The following is a 23,404-nucleotide window of genomic DNA, read 5'->3' as shown; positions in this document are numbered from 1 at the left end:
AGGAGGTGGAGGAGGTGGAGGAGATGGAGGAGGTGGAGGAGGTGGTGGAGATGAAGAAGGTGGAGGAGGTGGTGGAGATGGAGGAGGAGGTGGTGGAGATCGAGGAGGTGGAGGAGGTGGTGGAGATGGAGGAGGTGGAGGAGGTGGTGGAGATGGAGGAGGTGGAGGAGGTGGTGGAGATGGAGGAGGTGGAGGAGGTGGAGGAGATGGAGGAGGTGGAGGAGGTGGAGGAGGTGGTGGAGATGGAGGAGGTGGAGGAGGTGGTGGAGATGGAGGAGGTGGAGGAGGTGGTGGAGGTGGAGGAGGTGGAGGAGGTGGTGGAGATGGAGGAGGTGGAGGAGGTGGTGGAGTTGGTATCTCCGTGTCGCTGTGTCAGCCTCACGTCGGTAGTGTCAGGGGGAGACGAGGAGGAGGAGGTGTCAGGAGGTGTCCCCGTGTCCCCGTGTCTTCCTCACGATGCCACCCACAACACTGCCCTCCAGGTTGTGGGTGACACTGTGAGACCGGGGGGGGGGGGGGGGAAGACGACGACGTGGAGAAGGACGAGGTGGACGAGGTGGAGGCGTGCCCGTGTCTCCATGCTGCGACACATCAAGAGGAGGGCCTCGGAGCCGGCCGTGGCTGGCGACTCCGAGAACCCAGAGAGGCCGGAGAAGCCGGAGGGGCTCTCAGCGGGGCTGGGAGGGCCAGCGAGGCCTGGGGCCCGGGCCGCGAGGAGGGCCCCGGTTGAGGCCCCGCGCGTGGCTCTTCTCGGCCTCCCCGTTGAGGAATTCGTCACCTCGCGGAGGTCACGCGGCCCCTCACCCGGCCCGGACGAGGGCGGCAGCAGCAGCAGCACAGAGCAGCAGGAGGAGAAGGAGGAGGATGGCGGTGGCGAGGGGTCGTCCCTGGGGGAGATTGAACTCCTCGGCGCGTCCACGTGGATGCCGGCAGCTGCAGGGGCCTCCACCCTGGACGCCAGCCTCCTCCGCGGTGATGTAACAACGCCGATAACAATGATTCATACCCGGACTCGGCCACGTAATGAACCGGCGGCCAATTTTGTGTTGTGAAACCCTACACCACCGCCCCATCCTTCGTGTTGAAAAGAAATACGCTAACATCGATTTGATTTAAAAAGCAGGCTTTAGCCTTTCTGGCAATAAATCAATAGCTATATATTTGGCGTTTGAACGTCTTAACACCTCTTGTTTATCGCCAGAAAGGGGAACGCCTATTCCTGTTTTCATGATTTTGACACTGGCTAAAAGGTCCCACAGATATGCATAATATTGTTATGGATAGACTCGCCCCCGCCATAGAAATGTGGAATTGCTCCGTAGGGCTGTGGACGGCAGATGAGCGCCAATGCCTCAATGCTCAGTTGAGCAGCAGCAGCAGCAGCAGGAGGAGGATCTCGAGCCGCGTGGCCGCTGTCGATGTTGAGACCAGAGCCAAGTTTACTCGCAGCGAGAGCGTGGACGTCATGGGATGGGGTTTATACATTGAAGAGAATCATACTGGTGGTGGTGGTGGGTGGGTGAGTGGTTGGGTGGGTGGGTGGGCGAGTGGGTGGGTGGGTGAGTGGGTGGGCGAGTGGGTGGGTGGGCGAGTGGGTGGGTGGATGAATGAGGGGGGAGCGGTTGTGTAGTGGTTAGCGCACTGCACTACGAACCTGGCGACTCGAGATTGATTTCTGCTCACGGCGAACACCGGTGACGATTATCTGATTCGGTCCTGGGCGTCTCCTAGGTCGACTCAGCCTCAAATGAGTACCTAGTGCGGTGTGTACACATCGCCACTAGGGAGACAAAGGCGGCCGGGCTGGTTGCTGGCCACACACCCCCTCGTGTGTCGTGCTGCCCTCAAATAGGTGTTCGCTAACAGCACTGGATCAGTGGGTGGGTGAGTCGGTGTGTGGGTGGGTGTGTGGGTGGGTGTGTGGGTGGGTGTGTGGGTGGGTGAGTGGATGTGTGGGTGGGTGAGTCGGTGTGTGTGGGTGGGTGAGTGGATGTGTGCGTCGGTGAGTCGGTGTTTGTGGGTGAGTGGATGTGTGGGTGGGTGAGTCGGTGTTTGTGGGTGGGTGAGTGGATGTGTGGGTGGGTGAGTGGATGTGTGGGTGGGTGAGTGGATGTGTGGGTGGGTGAGTGGATGTGTGGGTGGGTGAGTCGGTGTTTGTGGGTAGGTGAGTGGGTGTGTGGGTGGGTGAGTCGGTGTTTGTGGGTAGGTGAGTGGATGTGTGGGTGGGTGAGTGGATGTGTGGGTGGGTGAGTGGATGTGTGGGTGGGTGAGTGGATGTGTGGGTGGGTGAGTGGATGTGTGTGTGGGTGAGTCGGTGTTTGTGGGTAGGTGAGTGGGTGTGTGGGTGGGTGAGTCGGTGTTTGTGGGTAGGTGAGTGGATGTGTGGGTGGGTGAGTGGATGTGTGGGTGAGTGAGTGAGTGGGAGGGTGGGTGGGTGAGTCGGTGTGTGGGTAGGTGAGTGGGTGTGTGGGTGGGTCAGTCGGTGTTTGTGGGTAGGTGAGTGGATGTGTGGGTGGGTGAGTGGATGTGTAGGTGGGTGAGTGGATGTGTGGGTGGGTGAGTGGGTGTGTGGGTGGGTGAGTTGGTGTTTGTGGGTAGGTGAGTGGGTGTGTGGGTGAGTCGGTGTTGGTGGGTAGGTGAGTGGATGTGTGGGTGGGTGAGTCGGTGTTGGTGGGTAGGTGAGTGGATGTGTGGGTGGGTGAGTGGGTGTGTGTGGGTAGGTGAGTGGGTGTGTGTGGGTAGGTGAGTCGGTGTGTGTGGGTAGGTGAGTGGATGTGTGTGGGTAGGTGAGTGGATGTGTGTGGGTAGGTGAGTCGGTGTGTGTGGGTAGGTGAGTCGGTGTGAGTGGGTAGGTGAGTGGGTGTGTGTGGGTAGGTGAGTGGATGTGTGTGGGTAGGTGAGTGGATGTGTGTGGGTAGGTGAGTCGGTGTGTGTGGGTAGGTGAGTCGGTGTGTGTGGGTAGGTGAGTGGGTGTGTGTATGTAGGTGAGTGGATGTGTGTGGGTAGGAGAGTCGGTGTGTGTGGGTAGGTGAGTCGGTGTGTGTGGGTAGGTGAGTGGATGTGTGTGGGTAGGTGAGTGGATGTGTGTGGGTAGGTGAGTCGGTGTGTGTGGGTAGGTGAGTCGGTGTGTGTGGGTAGGTGAGTGGATGTGTGTGGGTAGGAGAGTGGATGTGTGTGAGTAGGTGAGTCGGTGTGTGTGGGTAGGTGAATCGGTGTGTGTGGGTAGGTGAGTGGATGTGTGTGGGTAGGTGAGTGGATGTGTGTGGGTAGGTGAGTCGGTGTGTGTGGGTATGTGAGTGGATGTGTGTGGGTAGGTGAGTGGATGTGTGGGTGGGTGAGTCGGTGTGTGGGTAGGTGAGTGGGTGTGTGGGTAGGTGAGTCGGTGTGTGTGGGTAGGTGAGTCGGTGTGTGGGTGGGTGAGTCGGTGTGTGTGGGTAGGTGAGTGGATGTGTGGGTGGGTGAGTCGGTGTGTGTGGGTAGGTGAGTTGGTGTGTGGGTGGGTGAGTCGGTGTGTGGGTGGGTGAGTTGGTGTGTGTGGGTAGGTGAGTGGATGTGTGGGTGGGTGAGTCGGTGTGTGTGGGTAGGTGAGTCGGTGTGTGGGTGGGTGAGTGGATGTGTGGGTGGGTGAGTGGATTTGTGGGTGGGTGAGTCGGTGTTTGTGGGTAGGTGAGTGGATGTGTGGGTGGGTGAGTCGGTGTTTGTGGGTAAGTGAGTGGATGTGTGGGTGGGTGAGTCGGTGTTTGTGGGTAGGTGATTGGATGTGTGGCTGGGTGAGTCGGTGTGTGTGGGTAGGTGAGTGGATGTGTGGGTGGGTGAGTCGGTGTTTGTGGGTAGGTGAGTGGATGTGTGGGTGGGTGAGTTGGTGTGTGTGGGTAGGTGAGTCGGTGTGTGTGGGTAGGTGAGTGGATGTGTGGGTGGGTGAGTCGGTGTTTGTGGGTAGGTTAGTGGATGTGTGGGTGGGTGAGTCGGTGTTTGTGGGTAGGTGAGTCGGTGTGTGTGGGTAGGTGAGTGGGTGTGTGGGTGGGTGAGTCGGTGTTTGTGGGTAGGTGGGTCGGTGTGTGGGTGGGTGAGTGGATGTGTGGGTGGGTGAGTCGGTTTTTGTGGGTAGGTGAGTCGGTGTGTGTGGGTAGGTGAGTGGGTGTGTGGGTGGGTGAGTCGGTGTTTGTGGGTAGGTGGGTCGGTGTGTGGGTGGGTGAGTGGATGTGTGGGTGGGTGAGTGGATGTGTGGGTGGGTGAGTCGGTGTGTGTGGGTAGGTGAGTGGGTGTGTGGGTGGGTGAGTCGGTGTTTGTGGGTAGGTGAGTGGATGTGTGGGTGCGTGAGTCGGTGTTTGTGGGTAGGTGAGTCGGTGTGTGTGGGTAGGTGAGTTGGTGTGTGGGTGGGTGAGTCGGTGTTTGTGGGTAGGTGAGTCGGTGTGTGGGTGGGTGAGTGGATGTGTGGGTGGGTGAGTGGATGTGTGGGTGGGTGAGTCGGTGTTTGTGGGTAGGTGAGTGGGTGTGTGGGTGGGTGAGTCGGTGTTTGTGGGTAGGTGAGTGGAGATGTGGGTGGGTGAGTGGATGTGTGGGTGGGTGAGTAGATGTGTGGGTGGGTGAGTGGATGTGTGGGTGGGTGAGTCGATGTTTGTGGGTAGGTGAGTGGGTGTGTGGGTGGGTGAGTCGGTGTTTGTGGGTAGGTGAGTGGATGTGTGGGTGGGTGAGTGGATGTGTGGGTGGGTGAGTGAGTGGGAGGGTGGGTGGGTGAGTCGGTGTTTGTGGGTAGGTGAGTGGGTGTGTGGGTGGGTGAGTCGGTGTTTGTGGGTAGGTGAGTGGATGTGTGGGTGGGTGAGTGGATGTGTGGGTGGGTGAGTGGATGTGTGGGTGGGTGAGTGGATGTGTGGGTGGGTGAGTCGGTGTTTGTGGGTAGGTGAGTGGGTGTGTGGGTGGGTGAGTCGGTGTTTGTGGGTAGGTGAGTGGATGTGTGGGTGGGTGAGTGGATGTGTGTGTGGGTGAGTGGATGTGTGGGTGGGTGAGTCGGTGTTTGTGGGTAGGTGAGTGGGTGTGTGGGTGGGTGAGTCGGTATTCGTGGGTAGGTGAGTGGATGTGTGGGTGGGTGAGTGGATGTGTGGGTGGGTGAGTGGGAGGGTGGGTGGGTGAGTCGGTGTTTGTGGGTAGGTGAGTGGATGTGTGGGTGGGTGAGTGGATGTGTGGGTGGGTGAGTGGGAGGGTGGATGAGTGGTTGGTGGGTGAGTGGGTGGGCAAGTGGGTGACCAGTGGGTGAGTGAATGGGTGAGTGAATTGAGTGTGTGTGTAAATGGGTGAGTAACTTGAGTGTGTGGGTAAATGGGTGAGTGAATGGGTGAGTGAATTGAGTGTGTGTGTAAATGGGTGAGTGAATGGGTTAGTGAATTGAGTGTGTGTGTAAATGGGTGAGTGAATGGGTGAGTAACTTGAGTGTGTGTGTAAATGGGTGAGTGAATTGAGTGTGTGGGTAAATGGGTGAGTGAATGGGTGAGTGAATTGAGTGTGTGGGTAAATGGGTGAGTGAATGAGTGTGTGGGTAAATGGGTGAGTGAATGGGTGAGTGAATTGAGTGTGTGTGTGTGGGTAAACGGGTGAGTGAATGGGTGAGTGAATTGAGTGTGTGTGTGTAAATGGGTGAGTGAATGAGTGTGTAGGTAAATGGGTGAGTGAATGGGTGAGTGAATTGAGTGTGTGTGTGGGTAAATGGGTGAGTGAATGAGTGTGTGGGTAAATGGGTGAGTGAATGGATGAGTGAATTGAGTGTGTGTGTAAATGGGTGAGTGAATGAGTGTGTGGGTAAATGGGTGAGTGAATGGATGAGTGAATGGGTGAGTGAATTGAGTGTGTGTGTGGGTAAATGGGTGAGTGAATGAGTGTGTGTGTAAATGGGTGAGTGAATTGAGTGTGTGTGTAAATGGGTGAGTGAATGGGTGAGTGAATGAGTGTGTGGGTAATTGGGTGAGTGAATGGGTGAGTGAATGGGTGAGTGAATTGAGTGTGTGTGTGTAAATGGGTGAGTGAATTGAGTGTGTGTGTGTAAATGGGTGAGTGAATGAGTTATATGACGAGCGAGTCGGTAACCGGGTTTCCCTGGGGCCATTCGCCTCCTGCCAGATGATCGCCGCCGCTGCTGCGGCTGCATCCCGAGCGGAGTCATTTGGGGCCTCATTTTTCCCGTTTGTGAACATTTGGACCGTGACGCCCGCACGTCGTGTGAGTGAAGCAGACGGCGCGTGCGTAAGTCGCAGTGTTGTCACGGTTGACACCGCCGCTACCACGTAAGGCCTGGCGATCACAAATGATAGCTCAACGAACTCGCTTGTCACGTGGGGATGTACAGCAGTGAAATACTGGAAAGGTGTGAAGTTAATTCCAAACGTGGAGGGAAACCCCCGGAGAAAACCCCACGCGACCACGGCGAGAGGGAGAGACACGCCAACTCCAAATACACCGCAGCAGGCGTCAGGGTGGGGATGGGACCCACGACCTCCGTGTACACCACGCGTGGTGGTAAACATCGCCGAGCCACCGTGGCAGGGCGTGGTGGCTTCTAACCGTGAACACTCCGTGACAAGCGGCGATGCGTGCGCGTGATGCATTTTGTCGCCGAACCGAATCATCGCCGAATTAGAATCACGCGCACGGTTTGGCCAGTGGCCAAATGTCCCTGAACGGGGCGCGACCGCGAGACCCGCGTGGCTGCCGCTGATCCTCCAAGCGCTGCGTGTGCAGGCAGCAGCGACAAAGTGTGGACTCATCGGCATTCTTGTGTACGGGGATCACGTGCTGCTCGCTCGCGCAAGGCCTGGGCGGATTTCCTCCCCCCACGTGAATAATAAAACCACCTTGGCATAAAAACCCAATGAAGCAGCAGGGCCCTGAATAGGTAAATAATAATTATTGTGGGTGGATGGATTGTGAGTGCATGGATTGTGGCTTGTGAGTTTATGGATTGTGAGTGGATGGATTGTGAGTGGATGGATTGTGAGTTTATGGATTGTGAGTGGATGGATTGTCAGTGCATGGATTGTGAGTGGATGGATTGTGAGTGGATGGATTGTGAGTTTATGGATTGTGAGTGGATGGATTGTGAGTGGATGGATTGTGAGTGGATGGATTGTGGCTTGTGAGTGGATGGATTGTGAGTCGATGGATTGTGAGTGGATGGATTGTGAGTGGATGGATTGTGAGAGGATGGATTGTGAGTGGATGGATTGTGAGTGGATGGATTGTGAGAGGATGGATTGTGCGCGCTGTGTTATCGCGATGTAGGTGGTGGGACGCAGTGGCGCGCAGCGTACGCAGGGTCAAGCGTTGACCCCGATGACCCCCGCGAGGGTGTGGCAACGTTGCACAGGAGGGTGAGGTGCACTGAGTCGACACATGCGGTCGGCACACGCGGACTCCGGGCAACTCGTCGCAATCGGAAGGTTGCGAGTTCAAATCCTAGTTGGGGGGTTGGGGAGGGGTAACTCAGCTCATGAAATGGGTACCACTTTGCGGGGAAGTCAACAACAGTGATTATCTTATGGATAGGCTCGCCCCCGCCGTAAGAATGTGGACGTTCCACCGCTGGGCCTCGTAACTAACCGCGTCACGCTACGAGGCACAGAATCCGTTGGGAAATCTCGCAGAGCAGTCCAATCCACCTCCGCATCATGAGAGAACGGCCCCGCGGAAGTGGATATAGCAGAGCTACCTCTGAGCTCCGTTCTTCAGGTGACACCTCTGGACCGCACACTGTAGGGGGCTGTACTTCCCCCCCAGCTGCTCGGCCATAGGAGAGGGATGTTCGTCGCATGGCAGTCAACCCGATTATTTTATTTAACTCTGCGAGCTGGAGTTTAGGCAAATTAAGCGCGGAAGCACGTGGCATGCGATGTGGGGTGTTGTTTTGTGTCTCTCGTCGCCTCGCGCCACTGGAGGAGAGCCACCGAATCCCGGCTTAACCACGGGCGCTGCTGGACACCCCGTTTCAATCCCACCATGTCATGCGGTGCCGGCAGTCGTGCGATGATGTTGATGATGACGACGGTGATGGTGTGTGATGATCATTGTATCTCTCGCTTTGCAGGGGGTGGACATCAACTTCCTTGACCCCGACGACCTCTGTGACCTTGCCGACCGCGTGATGACCCAGTCGCTGCCCGACCTCCTGTGGTCGTGCCACACGCCCTGCGGTGCCCGAGGTGACCCCTACTCGGTGGGCGGCTACTCACACTACCCCTCGCGCCAAACCAGGACCACGACCGTGACCCCTAACCCTCGGCCCTAACCCCAGAAACCGTGACCTCTAGCTCCATGAACCGCGACCTCACCGTGCGGCCAGAGCGCTGCGTCCTGGAGACGCCGTCCTTACGGCTGCCCCTCATGCTCACACTCAGGCTTTATTATTCCAGTTTGGAAGGCCGCGTTGAGCTGCACTGTTAAATAGGACACAGAGTTGCATAGAGATCCACACAGTGACACAGAGTGACATAGAGATCCACGGAGTGACATAGAGCTGCATAGAGATCCACAGAGTGACACAGCGTGACATAGAGTTGCATAGAGATACACAGAATGACACAGAGTGACATAGAGTTGCATAGAGATCCACAGAGTGACACAGAGTGACATAGAATTGCATAGAGATCCACAGAGTGATACAGAGTGACATAGAGTTGCATAGAGATCCACAGAGTGACACACACATCCACAGAGCTGCATAGAGATCCACAGAGTGACACAGAGTGACACAGAGCTGCATAGAGATCCACAGAGTGACACAGAGATCAACAGAGTTGCATAGAGATCCACAGAGTGACACACATATCCACAGAGCTGCATAGAGATCCACAGAGTGACACAGAGTGACACAGAGCTGCATAGAGATCCACAGAGTGACACAGAGTGACACAGAGTTGCATAGAGATCCACACAGTGACACAGAGTGACATAGAGCTGCATAGAGATCCACAGAGTGATTTACACCTCCACAGAGTTGCAAAGAGATCCACAGAGTGACACAGTGACACAGAGATCCACAGAGTAACACAGAGTGACACACAGATCCACAGAGTGACACAGAGTGACACAGAGATCCACAGAGTGACACAGAGTGACATAGAGATCCACAGAGTGACACAGAGTGACACACGCATCCAGAGAGTGACACAGAGTGACACAGATCCACAGAGTGACACAGAGTGACACAGAGTGACACACGCATCCAGAGAGTGACACAGAGTGACACAGATCCACAGAGTGACACAGAGTGAAACAGATCCACAGAGTGACACAGAGTGACACAGAGTGACACAGAGATCCACAGAGTGACACAGAGTGACACAGATCCACAGAGTGACACAGAATGACACAGATCCACAGAGTGACACAGAGTGACACAGAGAGACACAGAGTGACACAGAGATCCACAGAGTGACACAGAATGACACAGATCCACAGAGTGACACAGAGTGACACAGAGATCCACAGAGTGACACAGAGTGACACAGAGAGACACAGAGTGACACAGAGATCCACAGAGTGACACAAAGTGACACAGAGTGACACAGAGATCCGTAGAGTGACACAGAGTGACACAGAGATCCGCAGAGTGACACAGATCCACAGAGTGACACAGAGTGACACAGAGGTCCACAGAGTGACACAGAGAGACACAGATCCACAGAGTGACACAGAGCGACAGAGAGTGACACAGAGATCCACAGAGTGACGTAGAGATCCACAGAGTGACTGAGAGTGACACAGAGTGACACAGAGTGACGCAGAGATGCACAGAGTGACACATAGTGACACAGACAGAGTGACAGAGTGACACACAGATCCACAGAGTGACACAGAGTGACACAGAGATCCACAGAGTGACACAGAGTGACACAGAGATCCACAGAGTGACACAGAGTGACACAGATCCACAGAGTGACACAGAGTGACGCAGAGATCCACAGAGTGACACAGAGATCCACAGAGTGACACAGAGTGACACAGAGATCCACAGAGTAACACAGTGACACAGAGTGACACAGAGATCCACAGAGTGACACAGAGTGACACAGATCCACAGAGTGACACAGAGTGACACAGAGTGACACAGATCCACAGAGTGACACAGAGTGACAGAGATCCACAGAGTGACACAGAGTGACTCAGAGATCCACAGAGAGACGTAGAGATCCACAGAGTGACACAGAGTGACACAGAGTGACACAGAGATGCACAGAGTGACACAGAGTGACACAGAGATCCGTAGAGTGACACAGAGTGACACAGAGATCCACAGAGTGACACAGATCCACAGAGTGACACAGAGTGACACAGAGATGCACAGAGTGATGTAGAGATCCACAGAGTGACACAGATTGACACAAAGAGACACAGAGTGACACAGATATGCACAGAGTGACACACAGAGTGACAAAGAGTGACACAGAGATCCAGAGAGTGACACAGAGTGACACAGAGATGCACACAGTGACACAGATCCACAGAGTGACACAGAGATGCACAGAGTGACACAGAGTGACATAGAGATCCACAGAGTGACAAAGAGTGACACAGAGATGCACAGAGTGACACAGATCCACAGAGTGACACAGAGTGACACAGATTGACACAGAGATGCACAGAGTGACACAGAGTGACAGAGATTGACACGGAGTGACACAGATCCACAGAGTGACACAGAGATCCACAGAGTGACACAAATTGACACAGAGTGAAACAGAGTGACACAGAGGTCCACAGAGTGAAACAGAGTGACACAAAGTGACGCAGAGTGACACAGAGGGACACAGAGATCCACAGAGTGACACAGATTGACACAGAGTGACACAGAGAGACGTAGAGATTCACAGAGTGACACAGAGATTCACAGAGTGACACAGAGTGACACTGAGTGACACAGAGTGACACAGAGAGACGTAGAGATTCACAGAGTGACACAGAGATTCACAGAGTGACACAGAGTGACACTGAGTGACACAGAGTGGCGCAGAGTGACACAGAGGGACACAGAGATACACAGAATGACACAGAGGAACACAGTGACACAGAGAGACGTAGAGATTCACAGAGTGACGTAGAGTTCCACAGAGTGACACAGAGTGACACAGATTGACACAGAGTGACACAGAGTGACGTAGAGATCAACAGAGTGACACAGAGTGACACAGAGTGACGGAGAGATTCACAAAGTGACACAGAGATCTGTAGAGGGACACAGATTTACACAGAGTGACACAGAGTGACGTATAAGAGATTTACAGAGTGACGTAGAGATCCACAGAGTGACACAGATTGACACAGAGTGACACAGAGTGACGTAGCGATCCACAGAGTGACACAGAGATCCGTAGAGTGACACAGATTGACACAGAGTGACACAGAGTGACGTAGAGATCCAGAGAGTGACACAGAGTGACGCAGCGTGACACAGAGTGACGTAGAGTGACACAGATTGACACAGAGTGACACAGAGTGACGTAGACATCCACAGAGTGACACAGAGTGACACAGAGTGACACAGATCCACAGAGTGACACAGAGATCCACAGAGTGACACAGATTGACACAGAGTGACACAGAGGGATACAGAGATCCACAGAGTGACACAGATTGACGCAGAGTGACACAGAGAGACGTAGAGATTCACAGAGTGACACAGAGATCCACAGAGTGACACAGAGTGACACAGAGATCCACAGAGTGACACAGATTGACACAGAGTGACACACAGATCCACAGAGTGACAGAGAGTTACACAAAGTGACAAAGAGTGACACAGAGGGACACAGAGATACACAGATTGACACAGAGGGACACAGAGTGACACAGAGAGACGTAGAGATTCACAGAGTGACACAGACTGACACAGAGTGAGACAGATTGACACAGAGTGACACAGAATAACGTAGAGATCCACAGAGTGACACAGAGTGACACAGAGATCCGTAAAGTGACACAGAGTGACACAGAGTGACACAGATTGACACAGAGATCCACAGAGTGACAGGGTGACACAGAGATCCACAGAGTGACACAGAGATCCACAGAGTGACACAGATTGAAACAGATTGACACAGATTGACACAGAGTGACACAGAGTGACGTAGAGATCCACAGAGTGACACAGAGAGTCAGAGTGACACAGAGTGACACAGAGATCCACAGAGTGACACAGAGTGACACAGAGATGCACAGAGTGACACAGATCCACAGAGTGACACAGATTGACACAGAGATGCACAGAGTGAAACAGATTGACACAGATTGACACAGAGTGACACAGAGTGACACAGATCCACAGAGTGACACAGAGATCCACAGAGTGACACAGATTGACACAGAGTGAAACAGAGTGACACAGAGGTCCACAGAGTGACACAGAGTGACACAGAGTGACACAGAGAGACGTAGAGATTCACAGAGTGACACAGAGATTCACAGAGTGACACAGAGTGACACTGAGTGACACAGAGATACACAGAGTGACACAGAGTGACGTAGAGATCAACAGAGTGACACAGAGTGACACAGAGTGACGTAGAGATTCACAAAGTGACACAGAGATCTGTAGAGGGACACAGATTTACACAGAGTGACACAGAGTGACGTATAAAAGATTTACAGAGTGACATAGAGATCCACAGAGTGACACAGATTGACACAGAGTGACACAGAGTGACGTAGCGATCCACAGAGTGACACAGAGATCCGTAGAGTGACACAGATTGAAACAGAGTGGCACACAGATCCACAGAGTGACACAGAGTGGCGCAGAGTGACACAGAGGGACACAGAGATACACAGAATGACACAGAGGAAAACAGTGACACAGAGAGACGTAGAGATTCACAGAGTGACGTAGAGTTCCACAGAGTGACACAGAGTGACACAGATTGACACAGAGTGACACAGAGTGACGTAGAGATCCACAGAGTGACACAGAGTGACGTAGAGATCAACAGAGTGACACAGAGTGACACAGAGTGACGTAGGGATTCACAAAGTGACACAGAGATCTGTAGAGGGACACAGATTTACACAGAGTGACACAGAGTGACGTATAAGAGATTTACAGAGTGACGTAGAGATCCACAGAGTGACACAGATTGACACAGAGTGACACAGAGTGACGTAGCGATCCACAGAGTGACACAGAGATGCGTAGAGTGACACAGAGTGACGTAGAGTGACACAGATTGACACAGAGTGACACAGAGTGATGCAGACATCCACAGAGTGACACAGAGTGTCAGAGATTGACACATAGTGACACAGAGTGACACAGAGTGACACAGATCCACAGAGTGACACAGAGTGACACAGATTGACACAGAGTGACACAGATCCACAGAGTGACACAGAGATCCACAGAGTGACACAGATTGACACAGAGTGACACAGAGGGATACAGAGATCCACAGAGTGACACAGATTGACGCAGAGTGACACAGAGAGACGTAGAGATTCACAGAGTGACACAGAGATCCAGAGAGTGACACAGAGTAACACAGATCCACAGAGTGACACAGAGTGAAACAGATCCACAGAGTGACACAGAGTGACACAGAGTGACACAGAGATCCACAGAGTGACACAGAGTGACACAGATCCACAGAGTGACACAGAATGACACAGATCCACAGAGTGACACAGAGTGACACAGAGAGACACAGAGTGACACAGAGATCCACAGAGTGACACAGAATGACACAGATCCACAGAGTGACACAGAGTGACACAGAGATCCACAGAGTGACACAGAGTGACACAGAGAGACACAGAGTGACACAGAGATCCACAGAGTGACACAAAGTGACACAGAGTGACACAGAGATCCGTAGAGTGACACAGAGTGACACAGAGATCCGCAGAGTGACACAGATCCACAGAGTGACACAGAGTGACACAGAGGTCCACAGAGTGACACAGAGAGACACAGATCCACAGAGTGACACAGAGCGACAGAGAGTGACACAGAGGTCCACAGAGTGACACAGAGAGACACAGATCCAAAGAGTGACACAGAGCGACAGAGAGTGACACAGAGATCCACAGAGTGACGTAGAGATCCACAGAGTGACTGAGAGTGACACAGAGTGACACAGAGTGACGCAGAGATGCACAGAGTGACACATAGTGACACAGACAGAGTGACAGAGTGACACACAGATCCACAGAGTGACACAGAGTGACACAGAGATCCACAGAGTGACACAGAGTGACACAGAGATCCACAGAGTGACACAGAGTGACACAGATCCACAGAGTGACACAGAGTGACGCAGAGATCCACAGAGTGACACAGAGATCCACAGAGTGACACAGAGTGACACAGAGATCCACAGAGTAACACAGTGACACAGAGTGACACAGAGATCCACAGAGTGACACAGAGTGACACAGATCCACAGAGTGACACAGAGTGACACAGAGTGACACAGATCCACAGAGTGACACAGAGTGACAGAGATCCACAGAGTGACACAGAGTGACTCAGAGATCCACAGAGAGACGTAGAGATCCACAGAGTGACACAGAGTGACACAGAGATGCACAGAGTGACACAGAGTGACACAGAGATCCGTAGAGTGACACAGAGTGACACAGAGATCCACAGAGTGACACAGATCCACAGAGTGACACAGAGTGACACAGAGATGCACAGAGTGATGTAGAGATCCACAGAGTGACACAGATTGACACAAAGAGACACAGAGTGACACAGAGATGCACAGAGTGACACACAGAGTGACAAAGAGTGACACAGAGATCCAGAGAGTGACACAGAGTGACACAGAGATGCACACAGTGACACAGATCCACAGAGTGACACAGAGATGCACAGAGTGACACAGAGTGACATAGAGATCCACAGAGTGACAAAGAGTGACACAGAGATGCACAGAGTGACACAGATCCACAGAGTGACACAGAGTGACACAGATTGACACAGAGATGCACAGAGTGACACAGAGTGACAGAGAGTGACACAAATTGACACAGAGTGAAACAGAGTGACACAGAGGTCCACAGAGTGAAACAGAGTGACACAAAGTGACGCAGAGTGACACAGAGGGACACAGAGATCCACAGAGTGACACAGATTGACACAGAGTGACACAGAGAGACGTAGAGATTCACAGAGTGACACAGAGATTCACAGAGTGACACAGAGTGACACTGAGTGACACAGAGATCCACAGAGTGACACAGAGTGACACAGAGATCCACAGAGTGACACAGATTGAAACAGAGTGACACACAGATCCACAGAGTGACACAGAGTGGCGCAAAGTGACACAGAGGGACACAGAGATACACAGAATGACACAGAGGAACACAGTGACACAGAGAGACGTAGAGATTCACAGAGTGACGTAGAGTTCCACAGAGTGACACAGAGTGACACAGATTGACACAGAGTGACACAGAGTGACGTAGAGATCAACAGAGTGACACAGAGTGACACAGAGTGACGGAGAGATTCACAAAGTGACACAGAGATCTGTAGAGGGACACAGATTTACACAGAGTGACACAGAGTGACGTATAAGAGATTTACAGAGTGACGTAGAGATCCACAGAGTGACACAGATTGACACAGAGTGACACAGAGTGACGTAGCGATCCACAGAGTGACACAGAGATCCGTAGAGTGACACAGATTGACACAGAGTGACACAGAGTGACGTAGAGATCCAGAGAGTGACACAGAGTGACGCAGCGTGACACAGAGTGACGTAGAGTGACACAGATTGACACAGAGTGACACAGAGTGACGTAGACATCCACAGAGTGACACAGAGTGACACAGAGTGACACAGATCCACAGAGTGACACAGAGTGACACAGATTGACACAGAGTGACACAGATCCACAGAGTGACACAGAGATCCACAGAGTGACACAGATTGACACAGAGTGACACAGAGGGATACAGAGATGCACAGAGTGACACAGATTGACGCAGAGTTACACAGAGAGACGTAGAGATTCACAGAGTGACACAGAGATCCACAGAGTGACACAGAGGGACACAGAGATACACAGATTGACACAGAGGGACACAGAGTGACACAGAGAGACGTAGAGATTCACAGAGTGACACAGACTGACACAGAGTGAGACAGATTGACACAGAGTGACACAGAATAACGTAGAGATCCACAGAGTGACACAGAGTGACACAGAGATCCGTAAAGTGACACAGAGTGACACAGAGTGACACAGATTGACACAGAGATCCACAGAGTGACAGAGTGACACAGAGATCCACAGAGTGACACAGAGATCCACAGAGTGACACAGATTGAAACAGATTGACACAGATTGACACAGAGTGACACAGAGTGACGTAGAGATCCACAGAGTGACACAGAGAGTCAGAGTGACACAGAGTGACACAGAGATCCACAGAGTGACACAGAGTGACACAGAGATGCACAGAGTGACACAGATCCACAGAGTGACACAGATTGACACAGAGATGCACAGAGTGAAACAGATTGACACAGATTGACACAGAGTGACACAGAGTGACAAAGATCCACAGAGTGACACAGAGATCCACAGAGTGACGCAGATTGACACAGAGTGAAACAGAGTGACACAGAGGTCCACAGAGTGACACAGAGTGACACAGAGTGACACAGAGAGACGTAGAGATTCACAGAGTGACACAGAGATTCACAGAGTGACACAGAGTGACACTGAGTGACACAGAGATACACAGAGTGACACAGAGTGACGTAGAGATCAACAGAGTGACACAGAGTGACACAGAGTGACGTAGAGATTCACAAAGTGACACAGAGATCTGTAGAGGGACACAGATTTACGCAGAGTGACACAGAGTGACGTATAAAAGATTTACAGAGTGACGTAGAGATCCACAGAGTGACACAGATTGACACAGAGTGACACAGAGTGACGTAGCGATCCACAGAGTGACACAGAGATCCGTAGAGTGACACAGATTGAAACAGAGTGGCACACAGATCCACAGAGTGACACAGAGTGGCGCAGAGTGACACAGAGGGACACAGAGATACACAGAATGACACAGAGGAAAACAGTGACACAGAGAGACGTAGAGATTCACAGAGTGACGTAGAGTTCCACAGAGTGACACAGAGTGACACAGATTGACACAGAGTGACACAGAGTGACGTAGAGATCCACAGAGTGACACAGAGTGACGTGGAGATCAACAGAGTGACACAGAGTGACACAGAGTGACGTAGGGATTCACAAAGTGACACAGAGATCTGTAGAGGGACACAGATTTACACAGAGTGACACAGAGTGACGTATAAGAGATTTACAGAGTGACGTAGAGATCCACAGAGTGACACAGATTGACACAGAGTGACACAGAGTGACGTAGTGATCCACAGAGTGACACAGAGATGCGTAGAGTGACACAGATTGACACAGAGTGACACAGAGTGACATAGAGATCCAGAGAGTGACACAGAGTGACGCAGCGTGACACAGAGTGACGTAGAGTGACACAGATTGACACAGAGTGACACAGAGTGATGCAGACATCCACAGAGTGACACAGAGTGTCAGAGATTGACACATAGTGACACAGAGTGACACAGATCCACAGAGTGACACAGAGTGACACAGATTGACACAGAGTGACACAGATCCACAGAGTGACACAGAGATCCACAGAGTGACACAGATTGACACAGAGTGACACAGAGGCATACAGAGATCTACAGAGTGACACAGATTGACGCAGAGTGACACAGAGAGACGTAGAGATTCACAGAGTGACACAGAGATCCACAGAGTGACACAGAGTGACACAGAGTGACACAGAGTGACACAGATTGACACAGAGTGACACACAGATCCACAGAGTGACAGAGAGTTACACAAAGTGACAAAGAGTGACACAGAGGGACACAGAGATACACAGATTGACACAGAGGGACACAGAGTGACACAGAGAGACGTAGAGATTCACAGAGTGACACAGACTGACACAGAGTGAGACAGATTGACACAGAGTGACACAGAATAACGTAGAGATCCACAGAGTGACACAGAGTGACGTAGAGATCAACAGAGTGACACAGAGTGACACAGAGATCCGTAAAGTGACACAGAGTGACACAGAGTGACACAGATTGACACAGAGATCCACAGAGTGACAGAGTGACACAGAGATCCACAGAGTGACACAGAGATCCACAGAGTGACACAGATTGAAACAGAGTGACACAGATTGACACAGATTGACACAGAGTGACACAGAGTGACGTAGAGATCCACAGAGTGACACAGAGAGTCAAAGTGACACAGAGTGACACAGAGATCCACAGAGTGACACAGAGTGACACAGAGATGCACAAAGTGACACAGATCCACAGAGTGACACAGAGATGCACAGAGTGACACAGAGTGACACAGAGATGCACAGAGTGACACAGATCCACAGAGTGACACAGATTGACACAGAGATGCACAGAGTGACACAGATTGACACAGATTGACACAGAGTGACACAGAGTGACACAGATCCACAGAGTGACACAGAGATCCACAGAGTGACACAGATTGACACAGAGTGAAACAGAGTGACACAGAGTGACACAGAGTGACACAAAGTGACACAGAGGGACACAGAGATCCACAGAGTGACACAGATTGACACAGAGTGACACAGAGGGACGTAGAGATCCACAGAGTGACACAGAGTGACATAGAGATCAACAGAGTGACACAGAGTGACACAGATTGACACAGAGTGACACAGAGTGACGTAGAGATTCACAGAGTAACACAGAGATCTGTAGAGTGACACAGATTTACACAGAGTGACACAGAGTGATGTTTAAGAGATTTACAGAGTGACGTAGAGATCCACAGAGTGACACAGATTGACACAGAGTGACACAGAGAGACGTAGAGATCCACAGAGTGATACATATTGACACAGAGTGACGTAGAGATCCCGAGAGTGACACAGAGTGACACAGAGTGACACAGAGATCCGTAGAGTGACACAGATTGACACAAAGTGACACAGAGTGAAGTAGAGATCCACAGAGTGACACAGAGTGACACAGATATCCACAGAGTGTCACAGATTGACACAGAGTGACACAGAGTGACACAGATCCACAGAGTGACACAGAGTGACACAGATTGACGCAGAGTGACACAGTTCCACAGAGTGACACAGAGATCCACAGAGTGACACAGAGGTCTACAGAGTGACACAGAGTGACACAAAGTGATGCAGAGTGACACAGAGGGACACAGAGATCCACAGAGTGACACACAGTGACACAGAGTGACACAGAGAGATGTAGAGATTCACAGAGTGACACAGAGATCCACAGAGTGACACAGAGTGACACAGAGAGACGTAGAGATTCACAGAGTGACACAGATATTCACAGAGTGACACAGAGTGACACAGAGTGACACAGAGATCCACAGAGTGACACAGAGTGACACAGAGTTACACAAAGTGACGCAGATTGACACAGAGGGACACAGAGATACACAGATTGACACAGAGATCCGTAGAGTGACACAGATTGACACAGAGTGACACAGATTGACACAGATTGACACGGAGTGACACAGATCCACAGAGTGACACAGAGATCCACAGAGTGACACAAATTGACACAGAGTGAAACAGAGTGACACAGAGGTCCACAGAGTGACACAGAGTGACACAAAGTGACGCAGAGTGACACAGAAGGACACAGAGATCCACAGAGTGACACAGATTGACGAAGAGTGACACAGAGAGACGTAGAGATTCACAGAGTGACACAGAGATTCACAGAGTGACACAGAGTGACACTGAGTGACACAGAGATCCACAGAGTGACACAGAGTGACACAGAGATCCACAGAGTGACACAGATTGAAACAGAGTGACACACACATCCACAGAGTGACACAGAGTGGCGCAGAGTGACACAGAGGGACACAGAGATACACAGAATGACACAGAGGGACACAGTGACACAGAGAGACGTAGAGATTCACAGAGTGATGTAGAGTTCCACAGAGTGACACAGAGTGACACAGATTGACACAGAGTGACACAGAGTGACGTAGAGATCCACAGAGTGACACAGAGTGACGTAGAGATCAACAGAGTGACACAGAGTGACACAGAGTGACGTAGAGATTCACAGAGTGACACAGAGATCTGTAGAGTGACACAGATTTACACAGAGTGACACAGAGTGACGTATAAGAGATTTACAGAGTGACGTAGAGATCCACAGAGTGACACAGATTGACACAGAGTGACACAGAGTGACGTAGCGATCCACAGAGTGACACAGAGATCCGTAGAGTGACACAGATTGACACAGAGTGACACAGAGTGACGTAGAGATCCAGAGAGTGACACAGAGTGATGCAGCGTGACACAGAGTGACGTAGAGTGACACAGATTGACACAGAGTGACACAGAGTGACGTAGACATCCACAGAGTGACACAGAGTGACACAGAGTGACACAGATCCACAGAGTGACACAGAGTGACACAGATTGACACAGAGTGACACAGATCCACAGAGTGACACAGAGATCCACAGAGTGACACAGATTGACACAGAGTGACACACAGATCCACAGAGTGACAGAGAGTTACACAAAGTGACGAAGAGTGACACAGAGGGACACAGAGATACACAGATTGACACAGAGGGACACAGAGTGACACAGAGAGACGTAGAGATTCACAGAGTGACACAGACTGACATAGAGTGAGACAGATTGACACAGAGTGACACAGAATAACGTAGAGATCCACAGAGTGACACAGAGTGACGTAGAGATCAACAGAGTGACACAGAGTGACACAGAGTGACGTAGAGTGACACAGAGTGACACAGAGTGACACAGATTGACACAGAGATCCACAGAGTGACAGAGTGACACAGAGATCCACAGAGTGACACAGAGATCCACAGAGTGACACAGATTGACACAGAGTGACACAGATTGACACAGATTGACACAGAGTGACACAGAGTGACGTAGAGATCCACAGAGTGACACAGAGAGTCAGAGTGACACAGATTGACACAGAGATCCACAGAGTGACACAGAGTGACACAGAGATGCACAAAGTGACACAGATCCACAGAGTGACACAGAGATGCACAGAGTGACACAGAGTGACACAGAGATGCACAGAGTGACACAGATCCACAGAGTGACACAGATTGACACAGAGATGCACAGAGTGACACAGATTGACACAGATTGACACAGAGTGACACAGAGTGACACAGATCCACAGAGTGACACAGAGATCCACAGAGTGACACAGATTGACACAGAGTGAAACAGAGTGACACAGAGGTCCACAGAGTGACACAGAGTGACACAAAGTGACGCAGAGTGAGACAGAGGGACACAGAGATCCACAGAGTGACACAGATTGACACAGAGTGACACAGAGAGACGTAGAGATCCACAGAGTGACACAGAGTGACGTAGAGATCAACAGAGTGACACAGAGTGACACAGATTGACACAGAGTGACACAGAGTGACGTAGAGATTCACAGAGTGACACAGAGATCTGTAGAGTGACACATATTGACACAGAGTGACACAGAGTGTCGTAGAGATCCCGAGAGTGACACAGAGTGACACAGAGTGACACAGAGATCCGTAGAGTGACACAGATTGACACAGAGTGACACAGAGTGACGTAGAGATCCACAGAGTGACACAGAGTGACACAGATATCCACAGAGTGTCACAGATTGATACAGAGTGACACAGAGTGACACAGATCCACAGAGTGACACAGAGATCCACAGAGTGACACAGAGTGACACAGAGGTCTACAGAGTGACACAGAGTGACACAAAGTGATGCAGAGTGACACAGAGGGACACAGAGATCCACAGAGTGACACAGAGTGACACAGAGTGACACAGAGAGATGTAGAGATTCACAGAGTGACACAGAGATCCACAGAGTGACACAGAGTGACACAGAGAGACGTAGAGATTCACAGAGTGACACAGAGATTCACAGAGTGACACAGAGTGACACAGAGATCCACAGAGTGACACAGAGTGACACAGAGGTCTACAGAGTGACACAGAGTGACACAAAGTGATGCAGAGTGACACAGAGTGACACAGAGATCCACAGAGTGACACAGAGTGACACAGAGAGACGTAGAGATTCACAGAGTGACATAGAGATTCACAGAGTGACACAGAGATCCACAGAGTGACACAGAGTGACACAGAGTTACACAAAGTGACGCAGAGTGACACAGAGGGACACAGAGATACACAGATTGACACAGAGATCCGTAGAGTGACACAGATTGACACAGAGTGACACAGAGTTACACAAAGTGACGCAGATTGACACAGAGGGACACAGAGATACACAGATTGACACAGAGATCCGTAGAGTGACACAGATTGACACAGAGTGACACAGATTGACACAGATTGACACGGAGTGACACAGATCCACAGAGTGACACAGAGATCCACAGAGTGACACAAATTGACACAGAGTGAAACAGAGTGACACAGAGGTCCACAGAGTGACACAGAGTGACACAAAGTGACGCAGAGTGACACAGAAGGACACAGAGATCCACAGAGTGACACAGATTGACGAAGAGTGACACAGAGAGACGTAGAGATTCACAGAGTGACACAGAGATTCACAGAGTGACACAGAGTGACACTGAGTGACACAGAGATCCACAGAGTGACACAGAGTGACACAGAGATCCACAGAGTGACACAGATTGAAACAGAGTGACACACACATCCACAGAGTGACACAGAGTGGCGCAGAGTGACACAGAGGGACACAGAGATACACAGAATGACACAGAGGGACACAGTGACACAGAGAGACGTAGAGATTCACAGAGTGATGTAGAGTTCCACAGAGTGACACAGAGTGACACAGATTGACACAGAGTGACACAGAGTGACGTAGAGATCCACAGAGTGACACAGAGTGACGTAGAGATCAACAGAGTGACACAGAGTGACACAGAGTGACGTAGAGATTCACAGAGTGACACAGAGATCTGTAGAGTGACACAGATTTACACAGAGTGACACAGAGTGACGTATAAGAGATTTACAGAGTGACGTAGAGATCCACAGAGTGACACAGATTGACACAGAGTGACACAGAGTGACGTAGCGATCCACAGAGTGACACAGAGATCCGTAGAGTGACACAGATTGACACAGAGTGACACAGAGTGACGTAGAGATCCAGAGAGTGACACAGAGTGATGCAGCGTGACACAGAGTGACGTAGAGTGACACAGATTGACACAGAGTGACACAGAGTGACGTAGACATCCACAGAGTGACACAGAGTGACACAGAGTGACACAGATCCA

The 23,404-nt window shown here is 51.3% G+C and overlaps 1 protein-coding gene across 1 annotated transcript in view; it reads left to right on the top strand.

Annotated features, from left to right (window-relative positions):
* The first annotated feature begins 415 nt into the window (after positions 1-415).
* Positions 416-23,404, top strand: part of LOC116942107 (uncharacterized) — a 60,259-nt gene continuing 37,270 nt past the window's right edge. Inside the window, exons 1-3 of the mRNA XM_076066908.1 lie at positions 416-972; positions 7,270-7,358; positions 8,072-8,200. Of these exons, the coding sequence (XP_075923023.1) occupies positions 579-972; positions 7,270-7,358; positions 8,072-8,200 (612 nt within the window). The 5' untranslated portion in view covers positions 416-578. The remainder of the gene's footprint in view (positions 973-7,269; positions 7,359-8,071; positions 8,201-23,404) is intronic.

This window comes from Petromyzon marinus, chromosome 13, assembly GCF_048934315.1.
Source record: "Petromyzon marinus isolate PM22_M1 ecotype Great Lakes invasive population chromosome 13, UKy_Petmar_22M1.pri1.0, whole genome shotgun sequence".
In the NCBI taxonomy this organism is placed as follows: domain Eukaryota; kingdom Metazoa; phylum Chordata; class Hyperoartia; order Petromyzontiformes; family Petromyzontidae; genus Petromyzon; species Petromyzon marinus.
The sequence above is the reverse complement of the archived record's forward strand: the minus strand, read 5'-3'. Positions and strand labels throughout refer to the sequence as shown.